This window comes from Moschus berezovskii, chromosome 21, assembly GCF_049115385.1.
Source record: "Moschus berezovskii isolate FMDL1 chromosome 21, NW_MosBer_1.0, whole genome shotgun sequence".
Lineage (NCBI taxonomy): Eukaryota > Metazoa > Chordata > Mammalia > Artiodactyla > Moschidae > Moschus > Moschus berezovskii.
Genome location: NC_142480.1, coordinates 45854963 through 45880433, shown reverse-complemented (window position 1 = coordinate 45880433; position 25471 = coordinate 45854963). Strand labels below are relative to the sequence as shown.

Genomic DNA, 25471 nt, shown 5'->3' with positions numbered 1-25471 from the left:
TCTATCTATTTTTACCAGATATCTTTATCTCTTCATAAGGCTTTGAGTTACTGTCAAAAATCCTGCACTCCAACCTGAAGGACTCCGCGCTGAGGCAGAACTCTCTCAACTCTTATAAACTGGGCATGTCTTAATTTCTCCTTCATTTTTGAAGGACAGTTTTGCTACACATAGGATTCTTGGTTGACAGCTTCCTTCCCTTCAACACTTCAAATACACTGACCCATGTCATCTGGCCTCTGAGGCTCCCAATGAGAAATCTGTTCATGATCCTCCCAGAAGATCTCTCCACTTTGCAGACATTAATTATGTGCCTTATGAGTGTCTTACAGAACAGAACAGGTTCTGATAGTATAGTCAAGTTCATTTAAATGGTCACTTTATTTTGAAACCAGAGTTTAAGGAAAAGGAATTGAATATTTCAACTTGTAGATGTTATGAGGTCCTTAACATTGTTACTGATCTTCAAACTAGACATGGGAAGGCTGCGGAAGAATTCTACAGCTTTTAATTTCTTAATTAAAGCTTTAATTCTAAAACTTTTCCAAGAAAGTGAATACCAGTCTCTAATAGTACATATAAAGAAAAATCTCTTTAGGACCGTTTTTCCTAAGTGTAAAGGGGCCTTGAACCTGAAAAGGGAGAAAACCATTAGGATTTATCCTCAGCCATGATTGGTCTGTTTCCTGCTCTGCCCTCACAGGGCACAACTGTGATGAAACTCACTAAAAACCTTATATAAGAGCCCAGCTGGCCCCAGGTTTTTGGTCCTTAGAGCCTAGGAAGCTGATACTGGTGACCTGATGGCTGGACCCACAGTTAGCATGTTTTTTTCCTGTGTTTTTGCCATTCTGTTGATATTATTTTTCCTTTTTTTCTCTCCTCTTTTTTATTTTTCTTTTCTTAATTAAAACATTTTTTTCTCATTTTTCTTTCATTTTGTTTTTTCCATTGTTTTCTGTTTTTTCCCCTTAGTTCTTTTCCTCACTTTTTCATTTTAGTGTTTCTCATTTAAATTTTTTTCTTTTTTCTTTCATTTTGTTTTTTCCCATTTTTTTGTTTTTTTCCCCTTAGTTCTCCTTCTCTTTTCATTTTTTTTTTAGTTTTTCTCATTTGTAGTGTTTTTCTTTGAATAATTTTCTTATTTTTTTTCCCATTCCCCGCCTTAATTCTTGTTCACACTTTATCTTTTATTTTTATTTTTTTAGTTAGCGCTGCTAGTATTAGTATAGTTAGTATCATTGGTACAGTTAGCATATTTGGTATAGTTAATAGTTTGTTAGCATAGTTAGTATAGATAGTATTAGCATAGTTACCATTGTTAGTGTATTTGGCATAGTTAACCCTCTTAGTATAGTTGGCATAGTTTCGCTGCTAGTATAGTTGTCAGCGTTTGTTAGTTTAGTTGGTATAGATAGGGTTTGTTCCTTTAGTTGGCATAGTGTTTGTTAGTATAGTTGGCATAGAGTAGTTAGCTGGTAGAGTAGTTAACTGGTAGAGTAGTTAGGGTTTACCGCCATGCAGGACCTAATGGCCATTTATTCAAATAAAGGAACTCAAATAGAGAATTATGAAATTGTCCACACTATCAGAGAAGGACGTTTTGCTACAGTTAAGTTGGCCTGGCATGTTGTGGCCAGGACCGAGGTGGCCCTTATGGTAATAAAGAAATGGAAACGGAGGTTATACAACCTCCAACAGTTCTCACATGAGAGAAGTATGAAGCTGCTATCCATTGAAAACATAGTGAAACTCCTCGATGTCACTGACATGGGAGATTCTACCATCATGGTTATGGAACACATGAGCAGGGGAGGCATGCAAATCTACTTGGATCGGCAGGGCAGCATGACTGAGAAGGAAGCCCAATGCCCCTTCTGGCAGCTCCTTTCGACCCTGAACCACTGCCACGAGCGGGGCATCGTGCACCAGAACCTGAAACCGAGCAACTTGCTCCTTGATGCTGACCAGAATGCGAAGACTGCAGACTTCGGCCTGAGCAACAGCTACCACCCTGGAGAGAAGCTATGTACATTCTGCGCCATCCCTGCCTTCGGAGCCCCGGGGATCTCATGGGGGTGGATATACTTAGGCCTGCCTGTGGATGTGTGGAGCCTTGGCGTCGTCCTGCACATCATGGTGACTGGGTTAGAACCCTTCCAAGGACAAGATTACCGGGAGATGAAGCAGAGTGTACTCACAGGGCATTACCTTGTGCCCGACTACCTATCATATGGAATAAGAACATTAATAGCAAGCATGCCGACCTTCAACCCGTCAACCAGACCTACTTTACCCCATCTTCAGCAGCATCCATAGGTCAAGATGGATGAGAAGGAGCCACTCCAGCCACTCTGTGAAGAGGACTCAGAGGTGACAGTGTAGAAGCTTCTGGGCTCTAGGTGGGCCGAAAGCCAGAGCTCAGAAAGCCTGAGCTTGAATAGACCCAGGGTGGGGCCCCAGTCCATCCTTGTGAAGCCCTTCCTTGCCATGAAGGACTTCATCCAAAAACCTCAGCCTCCAAGCCCTGAAATTTCTGCCATCATACCAGCCTGGCTATTCCTGAGGGAGACCATTCAGATACCGGAGACAACCCGCGATTCAGATGAGATCACTGACCTGACCACTCCCCCACCTACCCATCTTCCTGGTGTGACCATGGGGCCACTCCTTCCACCCGTGGCACCCCCGACACCCGCCACACCCGTCTCATGCCTGACATCCAGGGCACTAGCGATATCTGCAGCACAGGTGGCACCCGACACACCATCAGCATCTGAGACACCAGTGGCACCCATCACACCAGTGATACCCGTGACAAGAGCGACACCTGTGGCAAGAGTGGCACCCACGGCAACAGCAGCACCCATGGCAAAAGTGGCACCCGAGGCACCAGCGGCACCCGTGACACTCCCGGCAAGAGCATCACCTGAGACACCAGCGGCACCCGTGACTTCAGCAGCAAAGCCCCAGAGCGAACCCACTACCCCCTGGGTGTGGCCAACACCACCGGAAGCTCCTACCAAGCTGGGCAGTCCCACTCCCCAGCCACTCCCTCTGACCTCAGCAAGAAAAAGAGGGCCGTGGCTGGGAGAACATGGAGGATTATAAGACAACATTGCTGTTGTGGGCTGCCCAGCAAAATCCGCACAAGTAAAGTAGGCCCAGAACAACCCATGGATGACTGACCAAGACAAAAGGAGCCCTGCTGAGCTCCCTGGACTGACTCAAGTGGACTATGGGATTCAAATCCAGCACCTCCATGGCCTTCAGGAACCCTGGTCAGCTCAGAGGATAGTCTGGAGCAGCCTGGGAGATCAGAAGAGGAGTCACCCTGACCCAGCTGCCCCTCCTCCACCACTGGGTGAAACTTCACAGACTGGACTGTCCCCAGGGAATGACCCCCTTCCCCCATATTCCCCCCTTCCATGGTGGTAGTGGAAGGGATAGTTTTTGCCAACTCCTTGGTTCTTCATAGTTTTAAGAAACTTGATTTCTCCAGAAAGATGTATCTCCCTCTGTTTTGCATCCTCTCCAGTTAGACAAGTGTGTCGTCATGTAGGACTTGGAGTTAATGACCTAAGAGTTAGCTCAATCATTCTCAAGAGCAACAATGGCTGCACTGCAGGGCAGAAATGCAGAAAGAGGATACTATTCTCCCACACTGATAATGCTGAACATTTTCAGAAGGGCTGAGGGGAACTTTTGATCTGAGTATGGCCTGTGTTAATTATGACCGGGAGGTCTAGGATAGAATATTAAGTCCCTTGAACCAGCTGGTGGGTGGTGTGATCAGCTCCCTGTGAAGATGAGTTTCCTCAATGTCCAGCAGGAGTCCATGCTCTCCTCTCCCCTGTGGGGAGGGGCCCTGATGGGTGGGGTTTTGTTACAATATTGCTTGTTTTATGTTTTGGCCTCATGGCATGTGGGATCCTGGTTCCCCTACCAGGGATGGAAACCACATCCCTTGCATTAGAAGGCAAAGTCCTAACACTGGACTGCCAGGGGAAGACCCTTTTTGGATGTGTGGGTTTGACCACAGGGACTGGATGAATTCAAAACACTGGATTTGTCAGCATTACCTGGTTCCCTTGTTCAACGAGCCCTTGAACATAGGGGTGACTGGAGCAGGGTCTTCTCCCCAGAGGCCTGTCTCTGGGGACGCACACTCTTGGGGGCAACGCCTGCACCGTTCCGTTGGCTCTTGTGCGCTTACATGTCACTTGCCAACTGAGGAATCCTTCACCACAAGACACAGAGCACTCTGACCACGTGCCCGTGAGCCACCTAAGAACAGAAACTACAGGAGCTTAGTAGGACCGTCCCGATGGGGACTGTCTTCCAAATAGAAAGCCCATCCTAGCAGTATGACTGTTTAGGGCCAACACATGTCTCTAGGAGTAGGCCACAGCACAATAACTCCTAGCCATACTCTCAGAGTTCCTTTCACTCAGAAGCAACAGAATCACCATGTAGAGACAATAGCATGGGGGTGGGATAAAGTTGTCCTCAGGGATGTAAGAACCATCAGCTGCGCGGCCTCAGAGAGCAGAGCTAGGGCAAAATTAGGTGGACAGTTTGGAAAGGTGAATTTCAACTCATTGAAACCAAAGGGAAGAAAAAGGGAGGCAGCACCTGTGTGCTCCTTGTTGTTGTAGTTGTTTGGTCGCTCAGATTTGTCTGATTCTTGCAACCCCATGGCTGTTGCCCACCAGGCTCCTCTGTCCATGGGATTTTCCAAGCAAGAATACTGGAGTGGGTTGCTATCTCCTCCCCCAGAGGATCTTCCCAACGCAGGGATCGAACCTGTCTCCTGCAGCTTCTTCACCGGCAGGCAGATTCTTTACCACTAGTGCCATCTGGGAAGATGAACTGGGAGATGGGACTGACATATATACACTTCAGTTCAGTTCAGTTCAGTCGCTCAGTCGTGTCCGACTCTCCGCGATCCCATGACTACTATGTATAAAACAGATAACTAATGAAAACCTGCTGTACCGCAGGGAACTCTACTTAGCATTCTGTGGCGACCTAAATGGGAAGGAAATCTGAAAAAGAGGGGATGTATGTATACATGTGACTGATTAACTTTGCTGTACAGTAGAAACACATCGTAAAGCAACTACCCTCCAATAAAAAATAAAAGAAATTTCTGCTTACAGAGTGGACAAGGCACTCTAGAGAGGAGACAAAACTCAGGAGGCTACTGACGTGGCCATTAAGGGAATGACAAGGACATTGGGAACAGTGGGAAACTGACAGGAACGGATGGAAGTGAGAGGAAAAGGGGGTGGGTAGCTTAGGATGTAGTCATTGTGATCTGGAACATGAACTAGTGGCAAATTAGATTTGGTGGAGATCATGAGTTTGATTTTGGATACTTTTAAAACTATTGATTTGTGTCATCTATGATATCGAAAGTTTATTAATGGTTTTACCCCTGGGGATGCAGATGATACCACTCTAATGGCAGAAAGTGAAGAGGAACTAAAGGGCCTCTTGATGAGAGTGAAGGAGCCGAGTGAAAGAGCCAGCTAAAGACTACAAAGTAAAAAAAACTAAGATCATGGCATCCAGCTGCATGGCAAATAGCAGGGGAAAAGGTGGAATTAGTGACAGATTTCCTCTTCTTGGGCTCTAAAATCACTGTGGATGGTGATTGTAGGCATGATATCAGAAGACGATTGCTTCTTACCGGGAAAGCGATGAGAAACCTAGACAGTGTGTTGAAAAGGAGAAATATTATTACTCTGCCAACAAAGGTCTGTATAGGCAAGACTGTGGTCTCCCCAGTGGGCATGTACAGTTGTGAGAGCTGGACCACAAAGAAGGCAGAACACTGAAGGAGGGATGGCCCTTGAACTGTGGTGCTGAAAGTCCTTTGGATAGCAAGGATATCAAACCAGTCAATCTTAAGGGAGATCAACCTGAATATTCACTGGAGGGACTAATGCTGAAGCTGAAGCTTCAGCATTTTGGTCACCAGGTGAGAACAGATGATTCATTGGAAAAGTCCCTGATGTTGGAAAAGATGTAGGGCAGAAGAAGAGGGTATTAGAGGATGAGTTGGCTGGACGTCATCACCAATGCAATGAGCATGAACTTGGGCAAACTCCGAGAGTAGGTGAGGGGCAGGAAGGCCTGGCGTGCTGCAGTCTATGGGGTCACAAAGAGTCAGACATGACAGGCGACTGAATAACAACACCACCCGTGGGGGTAGAGTATAAGGAATGGTGCTTTTCACGAGCGCCTATTGTGATGCTGGTCTACTGCCATATCTTGAGGTGAACCCATGAAGTCAGTTCCCCTGTGCTCTTAAGGTCCATTGTGAGTGCAGGGAGCAGGTGAGAGTGGCAATTAAGAGCAGAATCTCTGAAATCAGACTAACCCAACTTGAATTCTGGCCCTCGTAACTGTGTGGCCTAGGGGAGTTTTTCCAACTGTATAACAGAGAATGAACAACACTGGAGACATCCCTGGAGGTCCAGAGGTTAAGACTCTGAGCTTCTGGTGCAGGGGACTTGGGTTCAATCCCTAGTTGGTTACACATTGTAGCATAACCAAAAAAAAAAAATAAATAAATAAAACAAATAAAATTTTTAAAAAGAAAATGAACAATATTGAGTTGATAGGTGACGGTGAAGTGATCCACATAAACTACTTAGCTGAGCACCTAGTATAGTCCACATAAAACAAATCTTAGTGGTTGCGTTATTCAGTCCAAATTATATGCATTTTAAAACAAGTCAAATCCTGGTAGCAAGGAGAGAAGAGTGACTGCACACACCTTGGGGGGCAGTCCTGGATGTTACAGGGCTGGAACGCAGCCCTTGGCTTCCGGAGCTGGTCACAGAAGGCCTCGCTCACTTCCTGCCCATTGGCCATCAGGCACTGGGGTCTCTGAACTTGGGCTCCCAAGTGGCCGCACGTGGCAGAACAAGGAGTCCAGTTGCCAAGCTCCCAGAAAGTCTCTGCAGAAAGAAAAGGAATGTCACAGATGGCCGCTGGAGCAAAAGGGATGATGGGCTAGAGACAACCTGGCCAAAGACCACCACGAGCTGCTTTCTGGTTAGCTGCCCGCCAGGCTCTCTGAGCAGCACCAGAGAATCTGCCATCAGATGGGGTAAAGGGGTCCTTTAAATCTCATTTTCCCTTGACTAGCTCAATGTCATAACTGGGGCAGGGGTGGGGGCGGTTATTATAGCCAGGATGGAGCCCTTGGTCCTGCAGCTGGACTGGAACCCAGTGTGTCTGATGCCAAATCTAACTCTTTCAAAATACTACCTCACATTTCACAAAGGCCCCTTGACAGTTCAAGGCAAGACATACAGCCTGGGACAGGGGTTGTCTCAGGCCAGGTAGGTCTGCCAGAAAAGTCCCAGAGAAGGAGGAGAAACTCTGTGCAGTGGGCCGGTTTCTCGAGACTCTCCAAGCAGAGCCAAGAGGACAAGAGAGGAGGGTCCCTCCATGGGATGCCCTAATGGAATCTCTTTCTCAAAAGTGGATCAGACTGAGAGATGAAAGATGATTTAGTGGGGAGCAGGGATTAAGCAGACAGGTTCAAGATACATTTCAATTCCATTCTTACTTCTCCACTAATTCTTAATCTAAACTTCAGATGAGTCCTGAGTCCTTTCACCTCTGGAAAGGTGAAAATGGGAGTTTCCTTCAAAAAAGCTGAAGCTGACCACCTCCAATAATCATGGCTTGTTTGCCTTTTAGTCCTTGTTCCAAGCAGCCTTTCCTTTCCCTTTTGACACTGGATAAAAAGATGAAGTAGGACATGACGATGACAGATTTGCGTATGATCACAGAAAGTGCCAGATTTTCTTGTAATAATCACAAGTGAGTAATAGCTACCAGCTGTGTCCCCAGGCTGGTCCATCGAGTACACCTATGCCTTTAGCTTAACTGTTTTCCGGTGCTTCCTTTCGATTTTGGAATTTTGTCCTACGTTGCATATCATTTGCAAAGCAGAACAGTACACATTTTTAGCTGCCCTACAGTTTATTTAAAACATTTCTTAGAAATAGCTAAATTTATTGAGAAGTTTCCAGGAGATAGGTACTGAGTTAAACACTTTAACATCAATTTTCCATTTAATTCTCATAGCCATCTTGTGATTTCGATTATTTTTACTTGCAGAAGTAGAAATGGAAAGAAGCTGTGTGACTTTTCCAAGGTCCTGCAGCTGGACTGGAACCCAGTGTGTCTGATGCTATACCTAACTCTATGTCACATTTCATAAAGGCAAGACAGTTCAAGGCAAGACATATATGCATTTCTTTTAAAAAAATACACGGCTTTTTATTGAGGTATAATTCATATATGAAAAAATGCTCATATGTCAAACATGCAGTTCTATGAGTTTTCACAATTGTATGTACTTAGGTAACCATGATCCAGAGCAAGGTATATACATTTCATCACTCACAAAGCGTCCCCTCATCTATGAAGCAGGTTAAAGGCTAACAGAGTGTTGCCAAGAGAACACACTGGTCATAGCAAACACCCTCTTCCAAGAACACAAGAGAAGACTCTACACATGGACATCACCAGATGGTCAACAACGAAATCAGAGTGATTACATTCTTTGCAGCAAAGATGGAGAAGCTCTATACAGTCAGCAAAAAAAGACTTGGAGCTGACTGTGGCTCAGATCATGAACTTATTATTGTCAAATCTGATGTAAACTGAAGAATGCAGGGAAAACCACTACCTTCTGAATGGAAGACCATACCTGACCATTCAGGTATGACCTAAATCACATCCCTTATGATTATACAGTGGAAGTGACAAATAGATTCAAGGGATTAGATCTGATAGACAAAGTACCTGAAGAATTATGGACTGAAGTTTGTGACATTGTAAAAGAGGCAGTGAGCAAGACCATCCCCAAGAAGAAGAAATGCAAAAATGCAAAATGGTTGTCTGAGGAGGCCTTACAAATAGCTGAGAAAAGAAGAGAAGCTAAAGTTAAAGGAGAAAAGCAAAGATATACCCATCTGAGTGCAGAGTTCCAAAGAATAGCAAGGAGAGAGAACGCCTTCCTCAGTGACCAGTGCAAAGAAATTGAGGAAAATAATAGAGTGGGAAAGACTAGAGATCTCTTCAAGAAAATGAGAGACACCAAGGGAATATTTCATGCAAAGATGGGTACAATAAAGGACAGAAATGGTATTGACCTAACTGAAGCAGAAGATATTAAGAAGAGGTGGCAAGAATACACAGAAGAACTATACAAAAAAGATCTTTATGACCCAGATAATCACGATGGTGTGATCACTCACCTAGAGCCAGACATCCTGGAATGTGCAGTCAAGTAGGGCTTAGGAAGCATCACTACAAACAAAGCTTGTTGAGGTGATGGAATTCCAGTTGAGTTATTTCAAATCCTAAAAGATGATGCTGTGAAAGTGCTGCACTCAATATGCTAGCAAATTTGGAAAACTCAGCAGTGGCCACAGAACTGGAAAACGTCAGTTTTCATTCCAATCCCAAAGAAAGCAATGCCAAAGATTGTTCTAACTACTGTACAATTGTACTCATCTCACTCACTAGCAAAGTAAGGCTCAAGATTGTCCAAGCTATGCTTGAACAGCACATTAACCGTGAACTTCCAGATGTGCAACCTGGATTTAGAAAATGCAGAGGAACCAGAGATCAAATTGCCAACATCCATTGGATCATCAAAAAAGCAAAAGAGTTCCAGAAAATCATCTACTTCTACTTATTGTGTACGTCAAAGCCTTTGGCTGTGTGGATCACAACAAACTGTGGAAAATTCTTCATGAGATGGGAATACCAGAACACCTTACCTGCCTCCTGAGAAATCTGTATGCAGGCCAAGTACCAATAGTTAGAAACGGACATGGAACAACAGACTGGTTCCAAATCAGGAAAGCAGTACATCAGGCTGTATATTGTCACCCTGCTTATTTAACTTACATGCAAAGCACATCATGAGAAATGCTGGGCTGGATGAAACACAAGCTGGAATCAAGATTGTTGGGAGAAATATCAATAACCTCAGAAATGCAGATAACACCACCCTTATGGCAGAAAACGAAAACAACTAAAGAGCCTTCTGATGAAAGTAAAAGAGGAGATTGAAAAAGTTGGCTTAAAACTCAGCATTCAGAAAACTAAGATCATGGCATCCGGTGCTGTCACTTCATGGCAAATCATGGTGAAACAATGGAAACAGTGATAGACTTTATTTTTTGGGCTCCAAAATCACTGCAGATGGTGACTGTAGCCATGAAATTAAAAGATGATTTCTCCTTGGAAGAAAAGCTAATATAAAAGCAGAGACATTACTTTGCCAACAAAGGTCCGTCTAAGTCAGGGTTATGGTTTTTCCAGTAGTCATGTACTGATGTGAGTTGGAACATAAAGAAAGCTGAGCACCAAAGAACTGATGCTTTTGAACTGTGGTGTTGGAGAAGACTCTTGAGAGTCTCTTGGCCTGCAAGGAGATCCAACCAGTCAATACTAAAGTAAATCAGTCCTAAGTATTCACTGGAAGGACTGATTCTGAAACTCCAATACTTTGGCCACCTGATGTGAAGAACTGACTCATTGGAAAAAACCCTGATGCTGGGAAAGATTGAAGGCGGGAGGAGAATGGGACAACAGAGGATGAGATGGTTGGATGGCATCACCGACTCAATGGACATGAGTTTGAGTAAACTCCGAGAGTTAGTGATGGACAGGGAAGCCTGGCATGCTCTGGTCCATGGAGTCACAAAGAGTCAGGCACAACCAAGTGACTGAACTGCACTACCCCTCCTCCCAGGCAACTACTTCTTTATTTCTGTCAATATACATCAGTAGTATCTGTTCTTGGACTTCATACAATATGTACTCTTTTCTGTCTGCCTGTTTTTGCTTAAGATAATGTTTTATTTTTCTGATCTATATATTTTTTATTATGAATTTATTTATTTTAATTGGAGGCTAATTACTTTACAATATTGTATTGGTTTTGCCATACATTGACATGAATCTGCCACGGGTGTACATGTGTTCCCCATACTGAACCCCGCTCCCCTCCCTCCCCATCCCATCCCTCTGGGTCATCCCAGTGCACCAGCCCCGAGCACCCTGTATCACGCATCAAACCTGGACTGGCGATTCTTTTCACATATGATAATATACATGTTTCAGTGCCATTCTCCCAAATCATCCCACCCTCGCCCTCTCCCAGAGTCCAAAAGACTGTTCTATACATCTGTGTCACTTTTGCTGTCTCGCATATAGGGTTATTGTTACCATCTTTATAAATTCCATGTATATGCGTTAGTATACTGTATTGGTGTTTTTCTTTCTGGCTTACTTCACTCTGTAGAATAGGCTCCAGTTTCATCCAACTCATTAGCACTGATTCAAATGTATTCTTTTTAATGGCTGAGTAATATTCCATTGTGTATATGTACCAAAGCTTTCTTATCCATTTGTCTGCTGATGGATATCTAGGTTGCTTCCATGTCCTCGCTATTATAAACAGTGCTGCGATGAACATCGGGGTACACATGTCTCTTTCAATTCTGGTTTCCTCAGTGTGTATGCCCAGTAATGGGATTGCTTGGTCATACGGCTGTTCTATTTCCAGTTTTTTAAGGAATCTCCACACTGTTCTCCATAGTGGCTATACTAGTCTGCACTCCCACCAACAGTACAAGAGGGTTCCCTTTTCTCCACACCCTCTCCAGCATTTATTGCTTGTTGACGTTTGGATAGCAGCCATTCTGCCTGGTGTGAGATGGTACCTCATTGTGGTTTTGATTTGCATTTCTGATAATGAGTGATGTTGAGCATCTTTTCATGTGTTTGTTAGCCATCTGTATGTCTTCTTTGGAGAAATGTCTGTTTAGTTCTTTGGCCAATTTATTGATTGGGTCTTTTTTTTTTCTGGAATTGAGCTGCAGGAGTTGCTTGTATATTTTTGAGATTAATTCTCTGTCACTTGCTTTGTTTGCTGTTATTTTCTCCCATTCTGAAGGCTGTCTTTTCACTTTGCTTATAGTTTCCTTTGCTGTGCAAAAGCTTTTAAGTTTAATTAGGTCCCGTTTGTTTATTTTTGCTTTTATTTCCAATACTCTGGGAGGTGACTCATAGAGGATCCTGCTGTGATTGATGTCGGAGAGTGTTTTGCCTATGTTTTCGTCTAAGAGTTTTATAGTTTCTGGTCTTACGTTTAGATCTTTAATCCATTTCGAGTTTATTTTTCTGTATGGTGTTAGAAAGTGTTCCAGTTTCATTTTTTTACAGGTGGTTGATCAGTTTTCCCTGCACCACTTGTTAAAGAGATTGTCTTTTCTCCATTGTATATTCTTGCCTCCTTTGTCAAAGATAAGGTGTCCATATGTGGATGGATTTATCTCTGGGCTTTCTATTTTGTTCCACTGATCTATGTTTCTGTCTTTGTGCCAGTACCATACTGTCTTGATGACTGTGGCTTTGTAGTAGAGCCTGAAGTCCGGCAGGTTGATTCCTCCAGTTCCATTCTTCTTTCTCAAGATTGCTTTGGTTATTCGAGGCTTTTTGTATTTCCAAACAAATTGTGAAATTATTTGTTCTAGTTCTGTGAAAAATATCATTGGTAGCTTGATAGGGATTACATTGAATCTATAGATTGCTTTGGGTCGTGTACTCATTTTCACTCTATTGATTCTTCCAATCCAAGAACATGGTATATTTCTCCATTTATTTGTGTTCTCTTTGATTTCTTTCACCAGTGTTTCATAGCTTTCTATATACAGGTTTTTTGTTTTTTTAGGTAGATATATTCCTAAATATTTTATTCTTTTTGTTGCAATGGTGAATGGAATTGTTTCCTTAATTTCTCTTTCTGCTTTCTCATTGTTAGTGTATAGGAATGCAAGGGATTTCTGTGCATTAATTTTATATCCTGCAACTTTACTATATTCATTGATTAACTCTAGTAATTTTCTGGTGGAGTCTTTAGGGTTTTCTATGTAGAGGATCATGTCATCTGCAAACAGTGAGAGTTTTACTTCTTCTTTTCCAATCTTGATTCCTTTTATTTCTTTTTCTGCTCTGATTGCTGTGGCCAAAACTTCCAATACTATGTTGAATAGTAGTGGTGAGAGTGGGCACCCTTGTCTTCTTCCTGACTTTAGGGGAAATGCTTCCAATTTTTCACCATTGAGGACAATGTTTGCTGTGGGTTTGTCATATATAGCTTTTATTATGTTGAGGTATGTTCCTTTTATTCCTGTTTTCTGGAGGGTTTTTATCATAAATGGATGTTGAATTTTGTCAAAGGCGTTTTCTGCATCTATTGAGATAATCTTATGGTTTTTATCTTTCAATTTGTTAATGTGGTGTATTACCTTGGTTGATTTGCAGATATTGAAGAATCCTTGCATCCCTGGGATAAAGCCCACTTGGTCATGATGTGTTGTTGGATTCTGATTGCTAGAATTTTGTTTTTAATGTGTTGTTGGATTCTGATTGCTAGAATTTTGTTAAGGATTTTTGCATCTATGTTCATCAGTGCTATTGCTCTGTAGTTTTCTTTTTTTGTGGCATCCTTGTCTGGTTTTGGGATTAGGGTGATGGTGGCCTCGTAGAATGAGTTTGGAAGTTTCCCTTCCTCAGCAATTTTCTGGAAGAGTTTGAGTAGAATAGGTGTTAGCTCTTCTCTAAATTTTTGGTAGAATTCAGCTGTGAAGCCATCTGGTCCTGGGCTTTTGTTTGTTGGAAGATTTCTGATTACAGTTTCAATTTCTGTTCTTGTGATGGGTCTGTTAAGATTTTCTATTTCTTCCTGGTTCAGTTTTGGAAAGTTGTACTTTTCTAAGAATTTGTCCATTTCTTCCAAGTTGTCCATTTTATTGGCATATAGTTGCTGACAGTAGTCTTTTATGATCCTTTGTATTTCTGTGTTGTCTGTTGTGATCTCTCCATTTTCATTTCTAATTTTGTTGATTTGACCCCTCTCCCTTTGTTTCTTGATGAGTCTGGCTAATGGTTTGTCAATTTTATTTATCTTCTCAAAGAACCAGCTTTTTCCTTTGTTGATTTTTGCTATGGTCTCTTTTGTTTCTTTTGCATTTATTTCTGCCCTAATTTTTAAGATTTATTTCCTTCTACTCACCCTGGGGTTCTTCATTTCTTCCTTTTCTAGTTGCTTTAGGTGTTCAGTTCAGTTCAGTTCAATCGCTCAGTTGTGTCCGACTCTTTGTGACCCCATGAACCACAGCACGCCAGGCCTCCCTGTCCATCACCAGCTCCCGGAGTTCACTCAGACTCATGTCCATCGAGTCAGTGATGCCATCCAGCCATCTCATTCTCTGTCATCCCCGTCTCCTCCTACCCCCAATCCCTCCCAGCATCAGAGTCTTTTCCAGTGAGTCAACTCGTCGCATGAGGTGGCCAAAGTATTGGAGTTTCAGCTTTAGCATCAGTCCTTCCAGTGAACACCCAGGATTGATCTCCTTTAGAATGCACTGGTGGGATCTCCTTGCAGTCCAAGGGACTCTCAAGAGTCTTCTCCAGCACCACAGTTCAAAAGCATCAATTCTTCGGCGATCAGCTTTCTTCACAGTCCAACTCTCACATCCATACATGACCACGGGAAAAACCATAGCCTTGACTAGACGGACCTTTGTTGGCAAAGTAATGTCTCTGCTTTTTAATATGCTATCTAGGCTGGTCATAACTTTCCTTCCAAGGAGTAAGCGTCTTTTAATTTCATGGCTGCAGTCAGCATCTGCAGTGATTTTGGAGCCCAAAAAAATAAAGTCTGACACTGTGTCCACTGTTTTCCCATCTATTTCCCATGAAGTGATGGGACCAGATGCCATGATCTTTGTTTTCTGAATGTTGAGCTTCAAGCCAACCTTTTCACTCTCCTCTTTCACTTTCATCAAGAGGCCTTTGAGTTCCTCTTCACTTTCTGCCATAAGGATGGTGTCATCTGCATATCTGAGGTTATTGATATTTCTCCCGGCAATCTTGATTCCAGCTTGTGCTTCTTCCAGCCCAGTGTTCCTCATGATGTACTCTGCATAGAAGTTAAATAAGCAGGGTGACAATATACAACCTTGACGTACTCCTTTCCCTGTTTGGAACCAGTCTGTTGTTCCATGTCCAGTTCTAACTGTTGCTTCCTGACCTGCATACAGGTTTCTCAAGAGGCAGGTCAGGTGGTCTGGTATTCCCATCTCTTTCAGTGTAGAGTTAGGTTATTTGACTTTTTTCTTGTTTCTTGAGGTAAGACTGTATTGCTATGAAATTTCCCCTTAGTACTGCTTTTACAGTGTCCCATAGGTTTTGGGTTGTTGTGTTTTCATTTTCATTCATTTATATGCATATTTTGATTTCTTTTTTAATTTCTTCTGTGATTTGTTGCTTATTCAGCAGTGTTTTGTTCAGCCTCCATTTGTTGGAATTTTTAATAGTTTTTCTCCTGTTACTGACATCTAATCTTACCGCATTGTGATCAGAAAAGATGCTTGGAATGATTTCAATCTTTTTGAATTTACCAAGGCTAGATTTATGGCCCAGGATGTGATCTATCCTGGAGAAGATTCCATGTGCACTTGAGAGAAAGATGAAATTCATTGTTTCAGGGTGAAATGTCCTACAGATATCAATTAGGTCTAACTGGTCTATTGTATCATTTAACTTTTGTGTTTCCTTGTTAATTTTCTGTTTAGTTAATCTATCCATAGGTGTGAGTGGGGTATTAAAATCTCCCACTATTATTGTGTTATTGTTAATTTCCCCTTTCATGCTTGTTAGCATTTGTCTTACATATATTGCAGTGCTCCTATGTTGGGTGCATAAATATTTATAATTGTTATATCTTCTTCTTGGATTGATCCTTTGATCATTATATAGTGTCCTTCTTTGTCTCTTTCACAGCCTTTATTTTAAAATCTATTTTATCTGATATGAGTATTGCTACTACTGCTTTCTTTTGGTCTCTCTTTGTGTGGAATGTCTTTTTCCAGCCCTTCACTTTCAGTCTGCATGTGTCCCTCGTTTCGAGGTGGGTCTCTTGTAGACAACATATATGGGGTCTTGTTTCTGTGTCCATTCAGCCAGCCTTTGTCTTTTGGTTGGGGCGTTCAACCCATTTACGTTTAAGGTAATTATTGATAAGTATGATCCCGTTGCCATTTACTTTCTTGTTTTGGATTCAAGTTTATACACCCTTTCTGTGTTTCCTGTCTAGAGAAGATCCTTTACCATTTGTTGGAGAGCTGGTTTGGTGATGCTGAATTCTCTCAGCTTTTGCTTGTCTGTAAAGCTTTTGATTTCTCCTTCGTGTTTGAATGAGATTCTTCCTGGGTACAGTAATCTGGGCTGTAGGTGTTTCTCTTTCATCATTTTAAGTATGTCCTGCCATTCCCTCCTGGCCTGAAGAGTTTCTATTGAAAGATCAGCCGTTATCCTTATGGGGATCCCCTTGTGTGTTATTTGTTGTTTTTCCCTTGCTGCTTTTAATATTTGTTCTTTGTGTTTGATCTTTGTTAATTTGATTAATATGTGTCTTGTGGTGTTTCGCCTTGGGTTTATCCTGTTTGGGACTCTCTGGGTTTCTTGGACTTGGGTGACTATTTCATTCCCCATTTTAGGGAAGTTTTCAACTATTATCTCAAGTATTTTCTCATGATCTTTCTTTTTCTCTTCTTCTTCTGGGACTCCTATGATTTGAATGTTGGAGCATTTAACATTGTTCCAGAGGTCTCTGAGGTTGTCCTCATTTCTTTTAATTCTTTTTTCCTCTCTGCTTCATTTATTTCTACCATTCTATCTTCTACCTCACTTATCCTATCTTCTGCCTCCGTTATTCTACTGTTGGTTCCCTCCAGAGTGTCTTTTATCTCATTTATTGCATTATTCATTATATATTGACTCTTTTATTTCTTCTAGGTCCTTCTTAAACATTTCTTGCATCTTCTCAATCCTTGTCTCCAGGCTATTTATCTATAACTCCATTTTGTTTTCAAGATTTTGGATCATTTTCACTATCATTATTTGGAATTCTTTATCAGGTAGCTTCCCTATCTCTTCCTCTTTTGTTTGGTTTGGTGGGCATTTATCCTGTTGCTTTACCTGCTGAGTGTTTCTCTGCCTTTTCATCTTGTTCATATTGCTGTGTTTGGGGTGGCCTTTCCGTCTTCTGGCAGTTTGTTGTTCCTCTTTATTGTGGAGGTTCCTCGCTGTGGGTGGGGTTGGATGGGTGGTTTGTCAAGGTTTTCAGGTTAGGGAAGCTTGTGTCGGTGTTTTGGTGGGTGGAGCTGGATTTCATCTCTCTGGAGCACAATGAAGGGTCCGGTGGTGAATTTTGAGATGTCAACGGGTTTGTTGTGACTTTGGACAGCCTGTATATTGAAGCTCAGGTCTATGTTCCTGTGTTGCTGGAGAATTTGTGTGGTATGTCTTGCTCTGGAACTTGTTGGCCCTTGGGTGGTGCTTGGTTTCAGTGTAGGTATGGAGGCGTTTGATGGGCTCCTATCGATTAATGTTCCCTGGGGTCAGGAGTTCTCTGGTGTTCTCAGGATTTGTACTTAAGCCTCCTGCCTCTGGTTTTCAGTCTTATTCTTACAGTAGCCTCAAGACTTCTCCATCTATACAGCACCGATGATAAAACATCTAGGTTAATGATGAAAAGTTTCTCCACAGTAAGGGACACCCGGAGAGGTACACAGAGTTACATGGAGGAGAGAAGAGGGAGGAGGGAGACAGAGGTGACCAGGAGTAGAAGAGTGGAAATCAAAGGGGGAGACAGCAAGCTAGCCAGTGATCACTTCCCTATGTGCTCTCCACAGTCTGGACCCCTCAGAGATGTTCACATGTTATACAGAGAAGAGAAGAGGGAGGAAGGGGACAGAGGTGGCCAGGAGGATGAAGGGGAGAATCAAAAGGACAGAAAGACAGCCAGTAATCAGTTCCCTAAGTGTTCTCCACAGCCCGGAACACACAAAGAGATTCACAGGGTTGGGTAGAGAAGAGAAGGGGGAGGGAGGAGATAGAGGCGACCTGGTGGAGAAAAAGGAGAGTCCAAAGTGGGAGAGAGCAGTCAAGCCGGGAATCTTGCTCCCAAGTAAAAATGGGCACTGAAGATTCTCAAAAATACAATATTAAAAAAACAAAACAAAGTCACAAAAATTATATATATATATATATATGAAGTTTGCTTTAAAAATAGGGTCTTTTTTTCGCAAGGTAATAGTAGGTTATAAAAATGAAAATTAAAGGAGTAATAGAGGACTTAAAAATTAAAAAAATTTTTTTTTTTAATTTAAAAAATGGGACTTTCTCTGGAGCTGTTGCAGACGGTGTGGGGTTAGTTCATTTTCAGATATTCCCTTGATCCAGCTTACACTTCTCAAGATCTACAGGCCCCTTCCTATGTTCAGTTAAGTTCAGTTCAGTTCAGTCGCTCAGTCATGTCCGACTCTTTGCGACCCCATGAATCACAGCATGCCAGGCCTCCCTGTCCATCACCAGCTCCCGGAGTTCACCCAAACTCATGTCCATAGAGTCGGTGATGCCATCCAGCCATCTCATTCTCTGTCTTCCCCTTCTCCTCCTGCCCCCAACCTTTCCAAGCATCAGAGTCTTTTCCAGTGAGTCAACTCGTCACATGAGGTGGCCGAAGTATTGGAGTTTCAGCTTTAGCATCAGTCCCTCCAATGAACACCCAGGATTGATCTCCTTTAGAATGGACTGGTTGGATCTCCTTGCAGTCCAAGGGACTCTCAAGAGTCTTCTCCAACACCACAGTTCAAAAGCATCAATTCTTCGGCGATCAGCCTTCTTCATAGTCCAACTCTCACATCCATACATGACCACGGGAAAAACCATAGCCTTGACTAGACGGACCTTGGTTGGCAAAGTAATGTCTCTGCTTTTTAATATACTATCTAGGTTGTCTACAGGGTTTTAATCTATTGCATCTGTCACTTCCGAAGCGGTTCCCTCTGTTTATTTTAGCTTCTTCTGTTTGCTGGTCTCTTCAGTGTCTAATTTCTTCCCTGCCACAAGGGGGCGGTGGTGGTCACTTTTTTAGGCTCACTTGTTCAGTCATGCTGAGGGGAGGCAGGAACACTGCAAACAAATATCACTGGCGTGTGGGGGGAGTACACGCAGTGACTCGGCCACCAGGTTTGCCCCTGCTCACGGAGTGTGTGCTTTCCTAGTCTACACTGCTCAGGCTCTAGGTTGCTCTGCTGGGAACTGTCTGAGGCAGGCCCTGGGTTGCATGCACTTCCCAGGTCTAAGCCGCTCAGGTTCAGGTTCTTGGGTACTCCACAAAGGCGCAGACTTGGTTGGGCCTGCATTTTGTGCCCCAGGTCCGAGCAGCTCAGCTGACCAGGTGCTTGGCGAGCGCAGTCGCCCCCAGTTGGAGTCTGCGTCTTGTTGCCTTCCCTGTCCCAGCCGCTTGGTTTTCTGGGTGTATAACAGGCATGCCTTCTCAGGTGTGCCATGTGTCTCTTCTGGGGAGCTGATCTCTGGCTGCGACCCTCCTGGCAGATATCAACCGTCCAGAATCCCTGTTAAGTCTTGGTTAGCAATGAAGCCTGCTTGCAGTTTGGTAGAGGATGCCTCTCTGGGGCCACGATTGCCCCCTTCTGGCTCTGGCTGCCCTCACCTGCCTGTCTCTGGCGGGGGATATGCTGGTCCGCAGCCAGATAGTTCTGCTCAGTCCTTTGTTCTGTGAGCGGGCCTGGCGCTGTCTTCAGTTCAGTTCAGTTCAGTCACTCAGTCGTGTCTGACTCTTTGCGACCCCATGAATCACAGCACGACAGGCCTCCTTGTCCATTACCAACTCCCGGAGTTCACTGAGACTCATGTCCATCGAGTTGGTGATGCCATCCAGCCATCTCATTCTCTGTCTTCCCCTTCTCCTCCTGCCCCCAATCCTTTCCAGCATCAGAGTCTTTTCCAGTGAGTCAACTCATCGCATGAGGTGGCCAGAGTATTGGAGTTTCAGCTTTAGCATCAGTCCTTCCAACGAATACCCAGGACTGATCTCCTTTAGAATGGACTGGTTGGATCTCCTTGCAGTCCAAGGGGCTCTCAAGAGTCTTCTCCAGCACCACAGTTCAGAAGCATTAGGTTAGGGCTTTTTGCAGGATAGCTATCCCACAGTCTGGGTTGCTATCTCAGGTTAGTTCCCTCAGATTGCCCTCGGGGCATTCAGGCCCGGTCCTTACCCTAAGCAATGCAGCATGCACCTCCGTCCAGCCCCACTGGTGGCGGAAGCGAGCCTCTGGGCTGCTGGGTGCTGACGATAGGTACGTGATCTGCAAGTTTTAATTAACTCTTTATTTTCCTCCGGGTGATGTTGCCCTCTGAGATTCCCAGGCTCGCCACAGGCCCGCCGGTGACAGTGTTTCCTGGTGTTTGGAAACGTCTGTCTTTTTTAAGACTCCCTTCCCCGGAGGGGATCACCGTCCCTATCTCTTCTGTCTCTCTTTTTATCTTTTATATTTTGTCTACCTCCTTTCAAGCACAATGGGCTGCCTTTCTGGGTGCCTGATGTCCCCTGCCAGCATTCAGAAGTTGTTTTGTGGAATTTGCTCAGCGTTCAAATGTTGTTTCGATGAATTTGTGGGGGAGAAAGTGGTCTCCCTGTCCTATTCCTCTGCCATCTTAGGGACTCTCCCATCTCTAACATAATGTTTCTGAGATTCACCCATATTGTTGTGTATATCAGTAACTCATTCTTTTTCATTGCTGAATACTATTCCATTGTACGAATATACCATAGTTTGTTTATCCATTCTCCTAATTATGGTCATTATGAAGTAAAGACTAAAAGAACATGCTTGTATGTTTTTCTTTTATGGTGAACATGTTTTCATTTTTCTTGGGTAAATACCTGTGAATGGAATTGTTGGGTCAAGGGTAGGTATGTGCTTAAGTTTATTAGAAACTGCCACATAGTTTTCCAATGTGGTTGTCCCATTTCATGCAGTGCATTGGGTATTTCTTTTGATGCCAAAAAGTTTACGTCATCAGTTGGTTTTCACTCTTCTGGTAGGTGTGATACTGCATCTCATTGTGCTCTCAATTTTCACTTTCCTGATTCCATCTGTCAGTCTTTTCTGTGACTGAGAGTCTTTTGCCATTGTCTTTCTCGCGGAGGGGAGAGTTCATTGTTAAACTGTAATAGTTCCTCATGTATTCTGGATATAAGTTCTTTATCAGACACGGGTACTGCCATCTTTCTCCCAGTGTAAGGCTTACATGTTCATATTCTTAATAGTGTCTTTGTTAGCAGATTTTTGATGAGGTCCAATTTGATCTTTTTTCTTTTTATGATGAATGATTTTTGACACAAATGAATTGAAAAAGTAGACCATTATTTCCTCCCAGACAGAACTCCTCAGTGGCTTCTCTTGTTCTGGGAATAAAACTCCAGTCTTTACCTTGACCTTCAAAGCCTTGAATGATTTGGTCCTCAGAAGCTCTCCAGCTTCATCTCACTCCCCTTCTCCTTCGACCCCACTGAACCCTCACCACATGAATCTTTCTGTTCCTTGACCACGCACAGCCTGTGCTTACTTTAGAGCCCTCGTGCTTACTGTTCCCTCTGCCAGAAATGCTCTTTCCTCACCTCTTGGGATGGAGGGCTCCACCCCATCCTTTAGGTCTGGACTCATGTTATCACCTCCTCAGAAGGCTAAAGTAGTGATGTGCAATCACCATTGGGCTCACCACCCTATTTCTTTTTCTTCATAGCACTTTCCACAGAGAAATATCCTGTACACTTGTTTACTGGTTTAGTATCCATCTCTCCGACTGGAATGCCAAATCCTTGAGACTAGACACATTATATACTTAGGTGCTCAGCTAGTATTTGTTCAGGTTACAAATGAATTTCTTTGAAGTGCTAGCCACTGAAGGCTTGGCATATTCCACCATGTACACATGCGTGTTTGTGTGGTGCATGTGTGTGTGTGCAGGAGGTGGTAGAACAATGTAGGCAGTTTTGATAAATCAAAGTTTTAAATATTCCAAAGATGTCACCTTTACCAGCAATTTCAGCTTCATGAGTATCCAATCTTTTAATTAACTGATTTGAAGGCATTCATTTGGTTTTGATGTTCCATTTCACATGGAACTTCTCTCTGCCTTTGCACATCCTGATTTCTCTGCTTGGAACATTCTTCTTCCTCCTCCCAGAGCAACATCCTGACTTATGTGGAAACCTGGTTGGCTTCTCCAGAGAGCATCAGGGACCCCTCCTCAGAGCTACTGTGTGCTTTGGAGCTGACTCACTGGAAAACTGCCTGATGCTGGGAAAGACTGAAGGCAAAAGGCAAAGGAGGTGGCAGAGGATGAGGGATGAGATGGTTAGATAGCATCATTGACTCAATGGACATGAATTTGAGTAAACTCTAGGAGATAGTGAAGGACAGGGAAGTGTGGCATGCTGCAGTCCAAACGGTCGCAAAGTGTCAGACATGACTTAGCAGCTGAACAACAGACAACTAGTACAGCGTTTGTTACTCTGCTTCAACATATCTGTTCACATGACCATCTCCTTCTCTAGACGATGAGCTTCTCAAGGGCTAGGTCATTTACGTATTCCCAGCTCTGGCAAAAGCAAGCAAGCACTGGGCAAATATTTGTTGAACATGGCTATGTTTGTGTCTCTCTAAAATTTGTGTGTCAAATATTAACATCCATGAGGTGGGGGCTTTGGGAAGTAATTAGGTCACATAGGTGGAGCCCTCATGAATGAGATTAGTGCCCTAATGAAAGAAGCCCCGGGGAGCCCCATTATCCCTTTGGCCATAAGAGGACACAGCAAAAAGATGACTGTCTGTGAGCCAGGAAGCTGGCCCTCATCAGACATCGGATCTGGCTCTACCTTGATCTTGGATTTCCCTGCCTCCAGAACTGCAAGAAATAAATGCCTGTTGTTTATAAGCCACCCCCTCCACGCTGGTCTGTGCTACGTTGTTTTGGTAGTACAAACAGACTAAGATGAATGTTGAATGAGTGGATGAAGGTGCTTGTACGGATGGTAGCATTATGTCTAAAAGAAGAGAAAACGGTGTCACGTCAATACCCCTAGATAATGATCTCATAAATAACATGAGCTGGCTTGTTGAATGGCGACTCAACATGATTTTCTCCTTCTATGCTCTCCCTGCATCCACATCTCTAGAATCTCTATTTGCAGAATTACATTCTATATGACATAACCTGAAAATGAAAGACACTAGCTAAAGATTTAAAAGATTGAAATGATATAGCCTTTCTGTTCCTATAGAGTAGACATAATAAAACATGAGGTCAGACAGCAACTTCTGTGTGTTCTTCTGCAATTCACTCATTTTAAACCACAAGGAGCTGAGATCGGCAGCTCCCTGTGATTCAAGCATTTCTGATTTTCTTTTTTATCCTAAGTACCAAGGATCTTTATTCTCAAGTCTGATATTGAATCTGTAGCTGTAGATAGATGTGTGGAGCCTTGGTGTCATCCTGTATGTCATGGTGACCGGGTCCCATCCGTTCCAAGGACGAAATTTCCAGGAGCTGAGGCAGAGTGTGCTCACAGGGCATTATCAGTTGCCCGACTACCTTTCACATGAAATAAGAACATTAATAGCAAGCCTGCTGACCCTCAACCCGATGAATGGAGCTACTTAACCCCATCTTTGGCAGCATCCATGGGTCAAGATAGGCCAGGAGAAGCCACTCTAGCTACTCTATGAAGAGGACTTGTTGGTGTCAGTGTGGATGTCTCTGGGCTCAGGTGGGCCAACAGCCAGAGCTCAGAAAGCCTCAGCTTGAACAGACCCAGGGTGGGGTCCCATACCATCCTTGTGAACCCCTTCTTTGCCACAGAGAACTCCAGCACCCAAAAACTCCAGTCTCCAAGCCCTGAGGTCTCCACCTTCATACCAGCCTGGCTATTTCCAGAGGAGACCATTGGGATGCCGGATACAACCGACAATTCAAAAGACAAGATCACCAATCTTACCACTCCCCCACCCCTCCCATCTTCCTCATGTGACTCTGGGTCCTCACCCTCCAACAGAGGCATCTATGGCATCTGAGACACAGCGACAGTCACGGCACCCCTGACACAAGGCGCCCGTGGACGTCGTGGCACTTGCGGCACCCCAACCCATGATAACCAGCAACACCCATGATAACCAGCAGCAAAGCCCCAGAGCGAAACCACTATCCCCTGGGTGTGGCCAACACCGCCGGAAGCGCCTACCAAGCTGGACAGTCCCACTCCCCAGCCACTCCCTCTGGCCTCAGCAAGAAAAAGAGGGCCGTGGCTGGGAGAATATGGAGGTTTATAAGACAACATTGCTGTTGTGGGCTGCCCAGCAAAACCCGCACAAGTAAAGTAGGCCCAGAAACAACCCATGATGACTGACCAAGACAAAAGGAGCCCTGCTGAGCTCCCTGGGACCCAGTCAAGTGGACTATGGCATTCAAATCCAGCACCCCTACAGCCTTCAGGAACCCTGGCCAGCTCAGAGGATGGTCTGGAGCAGCCTAGGAGACCAGAAGAAGCATCACCCTGACCCCGCTGCCCCTCCTCCACCACTGGGTGAAACTTCACAGACTGGACTGTCCCCAGGGAATGTCCCCCTTCCCCTACATTTCCCCCTTCCATGTTGGTGGTGGAGGGGATAGTTTTTGACAACTCTGGTTCTTCAAAGTTTTAATAAACTATTTCTCCAGAAAGATGTATCACCCTCTGTTTTGCATCCTCTCCAGTTAGAGAAGTGTGCACCATGTAGCAGTTGGAGTTAATGACTGAAGAATTAACCACAATCATTCTGAGAGCAAGAGTTGCTGCACTGCAGGGCAGAAATGCAAACATCCTCTTGCACTGACAATAGTGAACATTTACAAAAGGGCTGAGGGGAACTTTTGGTCCCTGTAATCATGACCTGGAAGCTTAGGACAGAATAGTAAGTGCCCTGAACTAGCCAGTGTTTGGTGTGGCCAGGTCCCTGTGCAGATAAGTTTCCTGAATGTCCTGCAGGAATTGGGCTCTCTCCTCTTTCCTGTGGGGAGAGACCTGATGGGTGGGGTTTGATTTGTTACAATATCTGTTTTATGTTTTGGTATTTTGGCCTCATGGCATGTGGGATCTTAGTTCCCTGACCAGAGATCAAACTCCCACCGCAAAGTTGTAACCACTGGACCACATGCACTCTTAGTCACTCAGTCATGTCCAAGTCTTTGTGACCCCATGCCAGGCTCCTCTGCCCATGGGATTTTTCCAGGCAAAAATACTGGAGTGGGTTGCCATGCCCCCCTCCAGGGGATTTTCCCAACCCAGGGAATGAACCTGCATCTCTTATGTCTCCTCCATTGGCAGGCGGGTTCTTTACCACTGGTGCCATCTGGGGAAGGCCACACATATCCAATGCAGACAATGAACAGTCTCCAGAGTGATGAGGATGTGAGCAGCTGGAACATCTGTATGTCATTAGTGGAA

General features: G+C 44.0%; 1 protein-coding gene across 1 annotated transcript; it reads right to left on the bottom strand.

Annotated features, from left to right (window-relative positions):
- Window positions 1–1728: 1728 nt before the first annotated feature.
- LOC129550063 (ADAMTS-like protein 3) lies at window positions 1729–24137 on the bottom strand. The gene is made up of 5 exons (XM_088829716.1): window positions 24034–24137; window positions 22956–23035; window positions 6788–6971; window positions 4083–4287; window positions 1729–1935 (listed from the first exon to the last, which is right to left on the bottom strand). Exons 1-5 carry the CDS (start codon window positions 24135–24137, stop codon window positions 1729–1731), a joined length of 780 nt encoding a protein of 259 aa, XP_088685842.1.
- Window positions 24138–25471: the final 1334 nt, after the last annotated feature.